At 32.6% G+C, this 17,033-nt stretch overlaps 2 protein-coding genes across 3 annotated transcripts; one reads left to right on the top strand and one right to left on the bottom strand.

Annotated features, from left to right (window-relative positions):
• The first annotated feature begins 3,729 nt into the window (after positions 1-3,729).
• On the top strand, positions 3,730-5,991 carry LOC120194388. Of its 2 annotated transcripts, XM_039196702.1 has the most exons (2): positions 3,738-5,381; positions 5,424-5,991. In XM_039196702.1, exons 1-2 carry the CDS (start codon positions 3,954-3,956, stop codon positions 5,520-5,522), a joined length of 1,527 nt encoding a protein of 508 aa, XP_039052633.1. In that variant the 5' UTR covers positions 3,738-3,953; the 3' UTR covers positions 5,523-5,991. The 2 variants fall into 2 exon arrangements, with proteins under 2 accessions (XP_039052632.1, XP_039052633.1); XM_039196701.1 differs by having other exon boundaries at positions 3,730-5,991.
• Positions 5,992-11,738: 5,747 nt separating this feature from the next.
• LOC120194537 (serine/threonine-protein kinase STY13-like) lies at positions 11,739-13,744 on the bottom strand. The gene is made up of 2 exons (XM_039196813.1): positions 12,732-13,744; positions 11,739-12,120 (listed from the first exon to the last, which is right to left on the bottom strand). The coding sequence occupies exons 1-2, from the start codon at positions 13,649-13,651 to the stop codon at positions 11,781-11,783; spliced, it is 1,260 nt and encodes a 419-aa protein (XP_039052744.1). The 5' UTR covers positions 13,652-13,744; the 3' UTR covers positions 11,739-11,780.
• Positions 13,745-17,033: the final 3,289 nt, after the last annotated feature.

Here is a 17,033-nt window from a genome sequence, read left to right as displayed (position 1 = left end):
ACGAGAGGTATACGTGAATTATTTTTTAAAATATTTTTAATTAATTTTTTATTTTAATTATCTATCACCAACTAAAAAATTTGTTGATCATTTGCTACACAAGAAACCATCATTTTTAACTTAATTTATAGTATTACATAAATTAAGTTATCTTATTAGTTAAAAGGATGTTTGTTGTTCTAAAGGTCCAAAGTTTGAGCATCATCGTCTACAAACAGTGGTGTTTGAGCATTCATAGTTAAATGGTTTAGAATCTTAGCGGTAAAGGATGTCATATTTTCTCTAGATGGTCTATATTCAAACAGTTTAGTCTATAACTATACATATGTGTATTTATATTTAAAATCATACACATATATTACTTTGTAATCATATTAAAATATTAAATTATTTAATTTAAAGGACTAAACTTGTCAATTCAAAATAATTTACATTAATATACATACTAGTGCAACACACACAAAATTATCTGTATAAATATATAATATAAACGAATTATGTTTAGAAAACCATCAAGTAATTATATTTGGGTGTAATTGTTGAATTATTTAATCGTAATATGTTTAAAATAATAATTATAATTTGTAAATCTCGCAAAAGTAAGTATAATTAAAATATTTAATTATATTTCTCAATATACTTTACCAACCAAAAATACACCTTAAATTATAGTTCATTTTAATTGTAATTTGTAAGAGGATGTAATTATTTACATATTAGGTACACTTTCTAGCTAATATCATATAATATTCTAATTATTATATATTAGTTTATTATCATCTAATTGATTAATTATATATTTATATATTTTTTTGAACAAATTTTACTTAAAAGACGAGAGAGAAGAATTTTATACCTAATGAATATTAAACCCACGATTTAAAATAAATGAAAAATTAATTGAGAACTTTTAACCGCATATTCTATAAATCACAGATTTATATTCACATATTATTAATACATCAAATATAAATATATTTATATGATCGTTGAAATATATAAAACAATAATATGTAATAAAAATGGCATCTTATAATTCGCTAGAAGTGGATAGGCTTATGTGTCAATATACTAAATTTACATTTAAAATAATATATGATACATCAGTTTTACCTAATTTTGGATTTAACATTTATTTTGCCAAATCACTTATATGACAAGTGATTAAATGTAACCCCACCAATTATTTTCCAGGTATTAATCATCATATTCAACTCGAGGAGTGATCCCAATGCCGGATTATATTTATTTTTCAGGTAATTTGAGTGTAAGTAATTCAATTTTGTAAGAGTATATAAATTTATTCAGATTTAACATTAAATACAGGCTTAAATATATAAAATGTGTCCAACGTATGTTTTTTGTTTTAGTTTAGTGCCTAACGTTTATTTCGTTTCAGTTTAGTGCTTAACGTATCATTCTGTTACTCAAAATGGGTCAAGCCGTGACGGACCGTTAAGTTTGTTCGTTAAATGATACTTGTCTCATTTCAACCCCTAAACCCACGCCGACTGTTGATTTTTTCCGTCGACGAAGTTCCATCCGGACCTCCCCTCACCTCAATGACCAAAACCCACATGAAATTGTGGTCGATCGACGGTCGTTTGGTCGTCGGAATCGCGATTTTTATCCTAGGGTTAGGAGGTTATAAAATAATGATTCGTTATCGACCAGTCATGATTTCATAGGGGTTTTGATCGTCGAGAGGAGGGGAGGTCGAGCGCAACTTCTTCGATGACAAAAGGAGATGGCCGACGTGAGTTTAAAGGTTGAAATGAAGGTTTTCAAAGTTTTGGGTTTGTTTCAAAATTTGTGTTTTCTTTTTTTTAAAAATATATATAGAATTTTAATTTTTTTAATTTTAATATTTTTAAATTACCAGATTGTGACACATGTCACTTAACGGGGAAATTAATGTCGTTGACGATCCGAGCACCTAAATGAGTAACGGAATGAAACGTTAGGTACCAAACTAGAACGAAATAAACGTTAGGCACTAAATTGAAACCAAAGGCATAGGTTAGACACTTTTTATATATTTAATCCTTAAATATAAACACTACTTTATAATTAGGTTGTCAATTATATTTAATTGACACTAGTCAACACTAATAATCATACAAAATTAATTTTTATTGAAGATAAAAACATAATTTTATTATTAACTTATAGTTTTATAATTTTATAATAATTAAATCATAACATTATTATTTTTAAAAATCAAAGCATAATTTTTACCGCATATTAACTCTATAATTTTGAATGAAATTGAAGAACATCTTTAAAATAGACTAAGACTTGATCTCCCTAGCTTCACCCTACCCAATCTTAAAATATTAAACTAAAATTACATTGTAAGTGTCCATTATCAACAACCAATTGTTTAATGAGATAAGACATCATATTTTTTAAATAATGTCAAAAGTTTAATTCAAACGTTCGTGAATGAAATAAATTAGATCGAAAGAATCGTCATTATTTTTATAGTATTTAATTCAGATTAATCGATCAATTAATATAAACTGTTACACCAAAATAATACATTTCCTGCTAAAAGTCTTGCCTAAGATATTCCCAAGCGGCAAGTTACTAAAAATATAAATATTATATTTACATTATTTTATTATTTTTAAATTAATCTTAATAAAAAATTATATATGTGCTTAATTATTAAACACATTTAGGGATGAACTTAGGTAAGAAGGGTGGGGTAGTCACCCCTCTAAAAATTTAAAATTATCATATATTTTAGATTTGTTTTATGTATTTTTTTAATAAAATTATGTTTTTATTCCGAAAATTTTATAAGTTCAAATTTAACTTATAACATAAAATCTTACGTTCATCCCTGAACAAATAGATTATTAAACTTTTACGAAGCAAATAGAAAATCAATCGTTGCTTTCATTATTTTCCGTTAGTAATAGAAGACGATTTTTGTTAGCAAAGGATCGAATATTTTTTTATCAACGAAGTGGTTCAATCGGATGCACTTTACTTCATAACGATTCAATTGTTCTATTTTTCATTTAAGAGCTTATTAAAAATTAAGGCTGTTATAATCATATTTTATTTTTCTTATTTTATATAATATTTAAATAAAATAAACAGAAAATCATTTATTTAAAAAGCAAAACCGTAATTAATAATTTTTTTTAAATATCACAACACCCCTCCAAAAAAAATCACAGATAGAAATTAAACCAAAGATATTAGAACGAATGAAGATCTTAAATCGCTTAGGATACTAAACCGAATGATCATTTTAAGCCACGTCGAAACAATAATACACGTAAAAGAAAAAAAAATAGAGTTTTTCTTTTTGTTCAATTAAAAGAAAAAATAGAACTTATCGATTAAACTAATTACTATGTTTTTTATTTGGAAACTCGCTAGCGAACATAAGGAATTGACAAGTAAGCAATCAAATTAAAGGGGTCAAATAGTAAATTCGCACAAGATATGCTGCAAAAATATATTTCTTCAAAGAAACTGGTCTTATCTGCAAATGTTAAAAAAATCAAGGATCTAAAAGAAAATCCCGTCTAACAAACAGATTGCTTGTCGATCTTGGCTTCGACAAGCGAATTAGATCTGGCCGTTAATCTCTAATCCTGAAAATCTAACCGTCCAGAGACTCTTCTGGTCCCCTATAAAAGCAACCATTGGCCCCGCTGCATTGGGCAATCAGACTTTTCCAGATTTAGGGATTCAGGAGAGGAACTTAGGGTAAAAGGGCTTCAGTTCAAAGCAATTGAATCTAAAAATTTCCAGTTTTTAATTTTGAGAAAACTAAAAGAACCGAAGGAAATTAACGGATCGGTAGTAATTCGTTTGATCTGGCGACAAATTTCAATTCTAAAACTGAGGAATAAGGGTTTCTCTCTTTTCATCCCTTACTCTCTTTAGATTTATTTGATTTCGTTGTTCTTTTCATTTTCTTTTGTTAAAAAATGAACGATCAGTCTCAGATGATGAATCAGCCTCCGCAAATGATGATGAACAAGGTCCATGTCCAAGTTCCAGTTAAGCCGCAGATGATGAATCAGTCTCATCAGTTGATGGCGTCGGTGGCTCACTCTCAGGCGATGAACCAATTTGCGGCAGCGCAGTCGCAGCCCGTTAGTTCTGGTCCTCCGATGATGTTGAATCGAAGCTTTAAGCCCTGGCAATCTCAGGACCCAAACCAAAACCCTAACCCTAACAAGAAATTTTCTTCTTTCAATCGTAATAACAATTGGAAGGGCAAAAAGGTTTCTTTCGGTAAAGATTCTTGGAAATTTGAGAATAAGCCTTTATCCATGGGCTCTGGTTCTGCTATTTCTTCTGTGACCGCTAATTCAGGGGGTAATACTCAAGGATACAAGCCTCCAACTCTTAACGAGCTACAAAATCAGAACCGGTTAAAAGCCAGAAAATTCTACGGCAACAAGAAGAAATTCAATCACGGCAACAACCGGTTTGCTCCTTATGCTCCGCGGAATACAACTTCGTTTATAATCCGAGCAAAAAATTCTGGTGGAATAGCTTCTTTGGTGTCGCCATGTCCTGTGACTCCCGCTGTTCTTCCTACGCCAATATTTTCGCCATCAAGGGAGGTTTTGGGTGACATGGCCAAGGAAGAATGGGGTGTAGATGGTTATGGGTCAATGAAAGGGTTGATTCGGCTTCGTTCACCTGAAACTGGTCATGATGACGATGAAGATGAGGATGGGGGAAATGGTGGGGATTCAAGTGAGAGTGATGTCGAAGAACACGTGGAAGTGGAGAGGAGATTGGATCATGATTTAAGTAGGTTCGAGATGATATATCCTAGTTATGGAGGTGATTATAACAATGTTTTGGAAAATAGAGTGGATGATCAAGATACGCATATAGCTCAATTGGAAGAAGAGAATTTGACATTAAAAGAAAGGTTGTTTTTGATGGAGAGGGAATTGGGAGATTTGAAGAGGAGGTTACAGTTTTTAGAAAGGCAGAGTCAGATAGTGGAAAATGTTAATGAGGAGGTAGTGGAGAATGGATCAGATAACGAGAGTGAAGATGGTGGCTCTGATCTTAGGGTGGTTACCAGTGCTGCTGCTCATAATAATGTGGAAATGCTGGGATTTGCTGCTGAAAACACTAGAAACGTTGATTGTGTTATGGAGGAGAACAATAATGGTGGAATTCCACGGGATGAAATTCTAATGGATGCTTTTATGGATGATATTGCAAGACAAAATGAGCTAAATGGTGAAAGGAAAGATGAGTTAGAGCCTCAAGATGACATGGAGGGAATTATTCGGGACAAGGGAAATGATGCCGAGGTTGATGAAGCCAGATGCAATAAGTTCGTGGAAGAGAAGACTGTTGGAGAAGACAAGGACGAATTTGTGGAGGATAAGACTGTTGAAGAGGACAAGGGCGAGTTTGTGGGGGAGAAGACTGTTGAAGAGGACAAGGTTGAGTCGAGGTGTGAAGAAACTAGCAATGAGGCTTCTGATGACTCTGAAACAAAGAAAGAGGAAGTGCACTTGTGAAGAACATTGGCGAAGTTGACTGACTGGTTTAACTTGTCTGGGGTAATGTATGACTTGGGAATCTTTGGATTATGGTTACTGAAACGTGCAACTTCTGGATATATGTGTCCTTAGTAGATTTAGTTTAGGATAGTTCTTAGCGTTGTTTTTACACTTTCTTAGTTTTACAGGGTAAAGAGAGGATGCATGGCCTTTGCTCTCCTTTCACTGCCCTCATATGCTCTAGGAAGTAGGCAACCTTTCTGGCTTTTTTCTGTTCCCCCTCATTTTATCTTCCTTTTTGTTTGGAAAGGGATAAAAGGGGTCGGGTAGGAAAGGGGGAGTTTATTTCTTTAGCTGGAAGAGTTTAATCCATAAAAGTTCTTCTGTTACAGGCATATGCTTGTGTTGATTTCAACTTCTTCACTGTTTGAAAAAGAACCATCTAGTATGTAAGGTAAATTTGTGCTTGATGTATTTGTGATTGTTTTCCGTAATGCCCTGAAACGAAACTTGATTAACATATTTATCTATATCTTGTATGAGACTATTTACTTTCAACTTTCAGAAAAAGATTGTGGTTTGATAATATCGGTCATTATCTTTTCCCGTTTCTAAATTGACGAACTTATTGTCAAATTAATTGCCTTACTTATGAGATTCATATGGTACTTTGTATTTATATTTCTAAATTGACATAGTTGAGATCTGATTTGCCTTACTGAGGAATATTTGAAAAGAAAATAGTTATTATGATCATTCCCCCTGTTAGCACGCAGAGGTAAACTCTTCATTACATGTGCATGTTTTAATCAGTCGCCTATGATTGTTTACATATGTTGAAAAGATAGTGTGTTTGTTCTATTTTGATGATTTGATACTTATGCTTAATAATATAAGTGAGGTTTATGGCTGTGAGCCTGTGAGATGGTTTGCTTCTCTGCTAATAGGTAATTATTCTTATTGAGGTAATCACCCTCTTGTTAACTTTTATTTACGCATGAGCTTATTCGTGTAAGGACTTGTTGATCATGCTCAATCTTCCTCTTCAGAAGATGGAGATGGTGAGATCGAAGTTGAAAAGGCTATTGTTTCTCAGGGGCAATTTGATGAATCGGAGTTGCCTTTAAACAGGAGGATCTGAAAGGGTAAAAATCTAGGACCTTCATCCGTTGCACCAGCTGCATAAACCTCTTTACCATTGAACTGAAACCTGTGGAGGTTTAGTTTCTTTGCAATTTTGTTGGAGTACTCTAGTTTGACTTCCATGACAGTCTCGAAGCCAAGAGAAACAATGTTTTTATGGATTGGTATCCATCAAGGATCATGTTAGGTTGTCAGTTTATCTGGTCATTTGAGAGTGATTACCATGGCATGAAATTGGGATACAATGGTTATGAATGAGCTATTTTATCTCATCTTTTAGCACTCAATTTGTTGGCACAATATGTTTAGAGAAGATCTGAAATAAAGCTTTTATCTTTTAAATTTGGCATTGGATTCCAATTTTATATATCAAATGCGAATGGTTCAACTTCGATTGTTTATTTATACATAATACAAAATGGGAGTTTATACGGAAGACTGAAAATTAACTCAAAGACAGGGGAAAGGCTTCTTTGTTTGATTCCCAGCACCATTGGCAAATCCTGCAGCCTACCCTTATATCAGACGACCTTAGCAGGAGGCATTCGAGAAAGAATAGTTTCGCTAAGTTCAAATTTGAAAAGAGCATGTTTAAAAAGTGTCGGTAATTATGGTTTAAGCTTTTTTTTAATCATATGTTCTTCAGAAGAAAAAAATTATCGTATCTTAAAAATGCTATTATTCTAGTATTTAAGATGTGTAAATACATAACAAGTGGAAGATGCATTGAGTGGCGTAGAAGTTGGCCTTGGAATGTGACATTTCCTTTTTCGATTCGTTTGATTTCTTGGCTGGCAGCCATGAGGTGAGGAGGGAAAGGAATAAAGAAAGAATAAAAAAAGGAAAATGAAAAAAAATACGCTTTTTATCGTATTATTTTTGTCTTATAGTTTTACTTTAATAAATTTACTTGTATCGTTTCCCTTCCGCATAGCATTGAGGGGGTGTTTGGGTAGAGGAATGTGGGATTTCCATGGTAATGGAATTCACATTTTCCTGTTTGGTTAGTCCAGGAATCCTATTTCCTGTAATGTAAGATTATTAATAGTGAATTTTTTGGGGTATATTACCGGGAATGTCATTACCTCCATTTCCTTAGGTATTGTTGGATTACCGGCATTTTGGACTAAAATGCCCTTAAATTTTTATTTTTTTCAAAATTATATTTATTCTATCATTGAATAATAAAAATTCTACGAAAGTTAAATTACAAATTTATCCTTAAATTATTTTAGATTTACAAAAAAAAATCTATAATTAAAATTTTATATGAAGTTCAAAGGTTAAAATAAAATTTTACCCTTTCATTAAACTTTTTTTTATTTTTTATTTTGTAAAAAATATATAAATATTATGAATTTAATTTTTTTTTAAGAAAATATATAAATATTTTCCAACTTGTAATATTATATAAATATATAATAAAGACAATTTGGTCAAATATACATTCCAATAATCTTTTATTCTTTTAACTAAACACGATAATCTTACATTCCTGCTAAGCCAACCAAATACAAAATATAACATTTCCAATAATCCTATTCCCTAGTAATCTTACATTCCGTAAACTAAACGCACCATGAGAATTTTTCTTTATATAAGAAATAACAACAGTAATAAATTGTTTTTAAAAAATTCATAAAACTATGTAAAAGTTGTACATATATTAAACCTCAAAGAGTAAAATTGATAGCCCTTCCCCGCATTCCGTCTTATTTTAATATTATTCTTTTTCTCTTCAACAAGGACTTCGCAAGATAAATTGTTAATGCTTTAGAATGATATATTTAATCATAAATATCTTTAGCTTTCTTAATTAAACTCTTGAAATGACAGTTGTATCTTTAAGGGTAAAGTATACAAGTGGTCACTTGATTATAGGGTATTATTTTGTTTGATTATTAAAAATTATAAAACGAATTTTCAAATTATAGGACGTTGCTTTGTTGATGTTAGTAACACAAAAAATACATTATCCCACATTGAGTGGGAAATACCACTGGCTTGGGTATTTATAGGGTGCATTATTCCCTCCCTTGTTAAGTGATAGAGAACAATGGGTAATTTTGTGCGTCGTCGTCTTCTGTTCGACTTGGTTATCACCACAACACAATTTCGGTTAATTTGATTGTTTATTATTATTATTTATTTGTTCTATTAGTGCTAACGTGTGAATTTTACAGTATACATTTTCAATAGTTGAGTCTGTGACTATTAAAAGTTACGAAATAATCACTGACTATTCATATGTTTCAAACTCATCATTTTTTGTTAAAAAGTTGACAATCCTCTGAGTTGGAAGTTAAGCTGTTGAATTTGATATGATAGAATCATATTTTAATGATATCTACTTATATCCTTGGTCTTTTCAAACACTGGCTCAACAACATAATATAAAGAGAGTTTCAATCTATAAAATACAACTCAAACATTTTCGATATCAAATTTTATTATATTCTAGTGAGTGTGTTAACATCTAGCTCAGACGACCGTCAATTTTTTAACAAAAAATGAAGAGTTTGAAATATATGAACAGTCAATTGACTATTTTATAACTTTTAAGAGTATGAGGACTCAACAAAGGTAACATATTATAGTCAAATGATCATTTTATAACTTTCAATAGTCGAAAAACTTAACAAAGCAACACCTATAATCGATAGACTATTTGTGTACTTTACCCTATCTTTAAACACTTGTCAAGATATAAAATTTGAAGAATTTTATTTACAAATAATTGAATTATCATGAAAAAGGAAAAAAGATGGTGTCAACATAAGAATCGTAAGGGAGTTCCTTTAATATATTTTAAAATAAAATTGTATATAAATTAATATTCCATTTAAATAAAATTTATATTCCAATGAGTGACTCCAATTTTGGTCAAAGATTCAAATATTTAATTTTTATTGAATAGTATGCCCACCATACAAACCGCAAACGCATCTGTTCAAATGTAAGACCTCTGAAAAATAATATTAGACTTGGTAAATTTGATCTGAATCCGATTATTCAAACCGATTTAGCCAACCCAATACCCGATATTAACTCGAATATGATAATCAAATTTGATCTGATATCTGACTCATACCCGACCCAAAATTTAGCGAAACCGAAATCAATCTGAACCAAAACCAAAATTAACTCGAACTGAATTTTAACCCGATCTGAAAGCAACCCGAATCGAATTTAACGCGACCCGAAAGCAACCAGAACAGATATTAATCCTAACCGAATAATAAATTAATTTAAATAAAAATAATAATTTGTTAAAAATAAATAAAAGTAATAGAAAGTTTACTTAGGTTATTACATAAGAGGAATATAAAAGTAAGATCTAATTATAAGATTGAAAACAGTAATAAATAAAGTTTACTTATTTTAATTGAAATAAAAATATTAAAGTTATAATAAAAATAAAACTAAAACTAAAAAAATAATATTAGATTTATAATAAACATAATATAAAATTTACTTATTTTACGACTAAAATTTAATAAATACATTAATGTATTATTTTTAAAATTTATAATTGGAAAAAATTTAATAAAAATTTTATTTCTTTATCAAATAGTTATCATTATAAACTTTTCATACAAAATCAATATAAACTTTTGATAACAAATTCTAACACACATTATATGATCGTATCTGTGTCAAATTATTGATTTATCATCTCTAAATGTTGATTTAATTCAAAATATTAAACGATTGATAATTGAAATTAAGCCTAATAAATTAGATTAACAAACAATAAGACATTTTTTACAAGAATATATCGATAATTGTATATATACTTGATTAGACTCATAATTAATTCAACCCGAATTGACTTAATATAAAGGTTAACCTAAACTGAAAATCAATCGATCCGATATTGACTCGACCAGATATTGATCCAACCCGAAATCTAACTGATCCAATATTGACTTGGACCAAAAATCAACTAATATGATATTGATCCAAACCGAAAAATAACCGATCCGATAATCACATGACCTCGAAAATTGACTGACCCGATACCCGATCCGATTTATCATACACCCGAACTAGATTTGAACCAAATCTGATATTGATCCAAACCGAAAAACAACCGATCCGATAATCACCTGACCTCGAAAATTGACTGACCCGATCCTCGACTCGATTTACCATACACCTAAACTAGATTCAAACTAGATCTGATATTGATCCAAACCGAAAAACAACCGATCCGATAATCAACCAACCCCAAAAATTGACTAACCCAACCCAAATCCTATCTAAATGACCCGTTTACCACCTCTAAATAATATAGTACTTTATCACATCGATTTCTTTTAAAAAAAATTATACTTGAATCTTTTAATTTTATATTTTATAATTTATTTTGTTTAAATTATAACCAATCAGCATAAACAATTACATTCGAATTTAAATAAAAATTAAATAAATATATTCAAATTGATTTGATTGAAAATTAAAAAAAAAAGATAAAATAATACGAATTGATCAAGGATTCAAATAGTCACTCCTACCTAAAACGATACTAAGCAAGACCATAATTTATGTTCGCTGGGCCTTTAAAACCCAAATCTTATCAGCTCTCCACCTAATGCAGTCTATTTAGACGGTTAAAGTTCAGTGATGAATCGGGGCCTACATTCATGAACACGGTATGCTGTAACTAATAACCATGTGATAGCAAAGGTTGGTTCACTTCCAGTATTGAATGTCCTGTTGAACCCATAGTTACTTCCTTTATGCATATACAAATTGAAAGGCAAAACATACTTATTTTTTCACAACCCAAAATCATAAAAACGAGAGTAAAGAAAACCGGAACAAGAGGCTCATCCAATTGAGAACCTGCACTTAAACAATGGAAATATGGCATTCCCACATATGTAGCTAGCTACACAAGGAAACCACGTCAATGATCCCCTTACTACTAAAACCACAACACCCCATGTCCAAGTACATATATTCACATCAACCAGCACTCTGAACCCAATAACTTACCTTCTACCTGGAAAATAAAGTAAAAAAAGATAAATGTAAAATACTGATACATACATGAATTTATATTTAAATTCCTACTGCTTCCCTTGCATTTCCATTTATATCCTCTCTTCCTTTGTTCTCTGTTCTGGATCAGTCAATTGTCATAGGTTGAGTCATGCAACACCTGAACCGGGCCTTGCGAACAGTTGTCAGTACATCTGTTTCAGCAATCTCAAGCATCTTCACGATATCATTGAAGGGAGGGCGGACTTCAGGGTTAATGTCCCAGCAACGCATCATGATCTCACGCAGTACAGGGAGGCAATCATTTGGAATAACTGGCCTTACACCCTTATTCACCACAGCAAATGCTGCCTGCACTGCAGTCATGTTCTGGAAAGGAAGCAAGCCAGTGATAAGCTCCCACAGGACTATTCCAAAACTATACACGTCTACCTTTTGCGTGTAGGGTCTATGCTGTATCATCTCTCTGCAAGAACAAAAGATAACTACTAATATGAATAATGAACAAAAACGTATAAAATACTTAACAAATACAGTTCAGGTACCAATTCAGTTGGTCAGCTAAATGCAGTTTCACGTAAAAGATAATTCAGTAAAACTAAATGTCAAAACAAATGCATCAACGATTTTAGAATGAAACTGCTAGTATGCATAACAAAGTCGAAGAACTTCATAATCAAATTCAGAATTCAAATAATGATGTAAACGAGACAGGTTTTTGTTGATGATCTCAAACAGAAAGCTCAGAACACATAATTACAAGCTCAAAAAACGAAAATAGAAAATACCAGAAACTTAACAGCAAGACTTACTAACGTAACTCACAACAGAAGAATATCAAATATAATCAGCAAATCATTAAAGTTAATCACTCAAAGGGGTAGGAATCGAAACAGAAATAATGCACATCCTTATGGGTCTTCTTTTAAAGGAAAAGAAAAATCTGTGTTCATGAAAATTAGCAAGAATCATCTAACAAAGATGGAAACTGCCATCAATATTTTCTTAACAAAAACATATAAATGGCATATTGTAAAAGGGTTAGAAACTTCAACATATACGGGTCAAAAGACTTACGGAGCCATCCAACGGTACGTCCCTGTCTCTGGTGTCATGCCCTCAGTCTGCACCTCAATACGTGCGACTCCAAAATCTGCAATCTTTATTGATTTATCAGCAGCTATTAGAAGATTATCTGACTTCAAATCCCTGTGAATAAACCCAAGCCTATGCACATAGGCCATCCCTCTAGCAACATCCAATGCCTGCTTAACTGCCAATTTTAACGGCACAGCACGATTCTGCCTCCTTGTCAAAAACTGTCGAACTGAGCCACCCTTCGCATACTCTGTCACAATGCACCAAACCATAGGTTTGCGACAAGCCCCAATAAATCGAACAATATTTGGATGCTTCAGTGTTGCAAGCATCATAACTTCCTGCTGAAATTGCTGTTCCATAACTTGTGCCTTCTCTGGGCTATTCTCAGGCCTTTCTAATATCTTAATCGCAACATCCCCACCATTATATGTACCTCTATATAACTTCCCAAAGGCTCCTTGAGCAAAAGCTGAACCCATGTTAAGTTTCCTTAAATCAATAGTCCACTCATCATAATTCGATAATCCCTCAATTGGAAACCTATTATCCATCAATGCCTGTGCTAATGCATCATCATTAAGTGCATGCCCAACTTTACCAGGACGAATCACGCTCTGCCCCACAGAGACAGAGTAATTGCGGCGGTTCACAGGCTTTAGACCAGGGTGGCTTAAAATGTGGGTTAGAGAATCATTAGAACCAACACTACTGTTTTCAACCGACATTGAAACAGATCCACCAGCATTACTTGTCTGTAAACTGTCAATAGACATGTTAGTGCCCTCCCCCAGCTTTTGGTAAAACCCTTGAGTAAAATCATAGTAATTGTTATCGTTGTTGTTGGTTCCTCCTATGAGTCCCGTAAAATTAGGACCCTCGACCATTTTCCCAATCATGAATGAAAGCCCAAATGATCAAAAGCAGAATAAGGTTTCCTTAGCCCAAACTCTTGATACTCATTTGATGGTACAATTTCTACCCGATCTGCCCTAAAAACAACAAAAATGAAACCTTGTGAGTTACCGTCTGACATTTAGTGCTAAAGATGATGCACAAACAATTATCAGGTTTTACAACATGACTAGAATCAAGAGAGACCGAAATCAAAAGTGCTCACTAGCAAGCAAAGGGAGGTAAGTGAATATTTGGAGATTTAAGAGGATAAGTAATATTACAGGGAGAAGATACACCGGGAATGAGTTTTCAGATATCGTCACACATCCAGGTCCTTCCATTTTTTCTCTTGGGATTTCTTACTAATTTATACAATTTGGGAAAGGAGATAATTAGAAATGATTGTTCACAAGTTCAGCTTTAAAAGAATCGAATAAAGAAATAAGGGAAACCGTATTTAGTTGTGACAAATAAAATCCTTCGAACCGCTAGCAAACCCTAGAAATGTAATTACTGGGGATCCCGGATTGCTCAAGCTGAATCGAAGCTCATAAGCCAAAATAACAGTTCGAGCAACAATCAAACCCTCGAAGTACCAGCGTGGCTGAGATTGAATGCAAAAGTACTGGCTTTTGGGAGAGAAAAAAGTTACAGGCATACCCTAAAAACTAACAAATTTAAAGGGAAAAAAAACACTAGAAGCCTTATGTCTTTAGAGAAACTGTAAAGAATAAATTATAGATCAACCAGACGCAAATAGAAAATCAAAATTCTTACCTTCAAATTTTACATTCAAGTTCTCCATCCTTCACAGTAAAATATTTTCATTTTTAATTAAAAAACCTAAAATATAAAAAAAGAATATCATCTTCCAGCAATAAGGTACAGATCAAATTACGAAAAGACGCCTAAAAATAGAATGAAGCTCGGAAAATTGCTTAAAAGCAGCAGAAACTTTTGCAGGACAAGTGACCAAGAAAGCGGATTCAGAGGGGATATATCAATAAAATGCATACCTGAAATCTATTATTATGAAAAAAGCAGACGGAATTTGGAAAACGATTGATCGAGATGCGTAATTTAATAAATTCTTCAAATGATCCTGCAAGAAGAAGAGCAAGACGAATAAAAAGAGCAAAATACTTAGCAACCAAATAAGAAAAGCGAAAAAAAGAGCTGAAGACAGAGAAAGGACCGAAAATCCCAACAAAGACGAGGAGGAGAAGATGAAGACCAGAGGAGCAGTAATTGCTTCGCGATTACTTTCAAAGCCTCGTAGGCTTTTTTATTGTGACCAGCCCAACACCAGTCGTCACAATTCTCCCCTACTTTTCCACTCGCTTAAAATACACGTGTCGGTAAAAAGGCCATTTTACTCAAATATATATTTTTTACCTGGGAGACATCGTTTCTTCAAATATTATCGATCTAGTGCCCTTTGATAGTAAAGTACGGTTGACCAAGTGTGTCTTGCATACGTGAATAGAAGGCGCGGATAATCAAGCACGCCTTTCGTCTGAATTGGCGCCACGGGGGTAAAGTGTGGATCCTCATACGTACATTCTCTGGGATTCTGACACGTGCTGGAAGGCGCAGATAATGATTCACATCTTCTATTGTTCCCCAAAATTATTGTCCCTTTAATTATTTACTCAGGCCGACAATCGAACCACATATAAATTCAGCGATATTCTTCTTCTATCAATTCCTTTTATTAAGCTAAGTAGAAGTTTTTATAGTTTTTAGAAGGAAAAATTATTTTTATCACATTATATTTATTTCATATTGAATTGTTTAACCAAATTTTATTATATTAATTATGTTTTATTTCTTTTTGTTGTTGTAAAATAGAAGGCGAGATCGTATCTCGATGTATTTATCGATACGGTAATAATATTAAATTGTATTATTTCAATTATTGTGGATATTTTAAATTTTTAGTATTAGTTTATATTTTAATTCATATATTAGAAACAATTAACGTTGTTTTTTTTTTCCATATATAAGACTTTAAATCTTTCACTCCCAAAATGAGGTGTATTTCAACTATTGTTTTCTATGATGGAGAAGTTTGGGAAGATGGAACCGGCGTTGTCTTCGTATCAAATCATTCTGTCAGTTTATCCTTCAAGAGAAACATCACTCTTGAGAAGCTAATAACTAAAATTTCAAAGAAGGTCCATGTTAGAAGCACTAGAAGACTGTCATCACTTTAGTGCAGATTTTCAACATCACTATTTCCATTAACTTATACAACGTTTAAACTCTCCAATGATGACGATGTTGCTATGATGGTTGATGTTCATAATCAAAATTCAGACGTTGTTACACAAATGTATGCTACATTTGTTGAAGTATGTGCGATTTATGGTATATCATTATGCTCTCACTATAGGTTGGCTCAACAAGTTGATCAAGTTGACATCCCAACTCAAGTAATGTGTAATGATTTTAACTCATTAATGAGAAATCCACATCCTGGTACCATCCCATCAAGTTCAATGGGGAGACATTCATCAGCAACTTATTACGATCTCTATCGAGGTGGCTCCACGAACAATCTGTATAGCAACATCGCTTCCAGTTCAAGGGGAAGGCATTTATCTACCAATTTCTTTGACCTGAATATGGAGTTGCCCTCGACGCAATAATCTATTCAGTACCCATTTGACACGATGCTTTCAAGTTTTAGGGGGGAGACATTCAATTGCGAGCTTCTTCGACGTCAATGTGGAGATGTTTGTGACACAACACTCAGTTTAAAACCCCTTGGACATGATGCCTTCAAGTTCAAGGGGAATGAATTCAACTGTCAGCTTGTTTGAAATAAATATTGACGTCACAGAGAAACCCTCATCTCCACCAGAAGAATATCTTCGTGAATCAGGTGAGAATGGGGTTGAGACTAGACTATTCGTTGATCATGAATCACCGTAGTTTAACATGGACTTCGATGATGATGATGATGTAGATGAAGTTCCCATAAATACGATACACACCGAACCTCCAGCACACATGTATGAAGTTGAATATGATGTAATGTACGAGAGCCAGGTCGAGGTTCAGAATTGGCTTTCGATTGTACTAAATTCGTACTTATTAAGGGAGTCAGGTCGACCAAAATCCACTTGAATTCATTGTGATATGGATATTCGAGAGATGTCCAAAGAAAACAAAAGATGTGGTCATTGCATAAACCTAGGCCACAATAGAAAAATATGTTCATCTCTTTTAACATCACGTAACCGTTGAGTATCACGATGTAATTATGGTTTCTAAAATCTCAATTTTTGTTATTAAATAATAAAAATATTAAAAAACAATTTAAATAAAAAGTCCATAATTCATTACGTTTGCTGATAAACAAAGAAAATTAAATAAAAA

The sequence above is a fragment of the Hibiscus syriacus genome, unplaced genomic scaffold (genome assembly GCF_006381635.1).
Source record: "Hibiscus syriacus cultivar Baekdansim isolate YM2019G1 unplaced genomic scaffold, ASM638163v2 tig00116997_pilon, whole genome shotgun sequence".
NCBI classification, from domain to species: Eukaryota; Viridiplantae; Streptophyta; class Magnoliopsida; order Malvales; family Malvaceae; genus Hibiscus; species Hibiscus syriacus.
The sequence above is the reverse complement of the archived record's forward strand: the minus strand, read 5'-3'. Positions and strand labels throughout refer to the sequence as shown.

What these genes read in the sequence shown, in the direction of transcription:
- LOC120194388 (XM_039196701.1), top strand. Translation starts at nt 3,954, where the DNA reads ATGAACGATCAGTCTCAGATGATGAATCAGCCTCCGCAAATGATGATG.
- LOC120194537 (XM_039196813.1), bottom strand. Translation starts at nt 13,651, where the DNA reads ATGATTGGGAAAATGGTCGAGGGTCCTAATTTTACGGGACTCATAGGA. An exon ending in ACGTACCGTTGGATGGCTCC is followed by an intron (nt 12,121 to 12,731) that starts GTAAGTCTTTTG and finishes TTGTTCTTGCAG; the next exon opens with AGAGATGATACAGCATAGAC.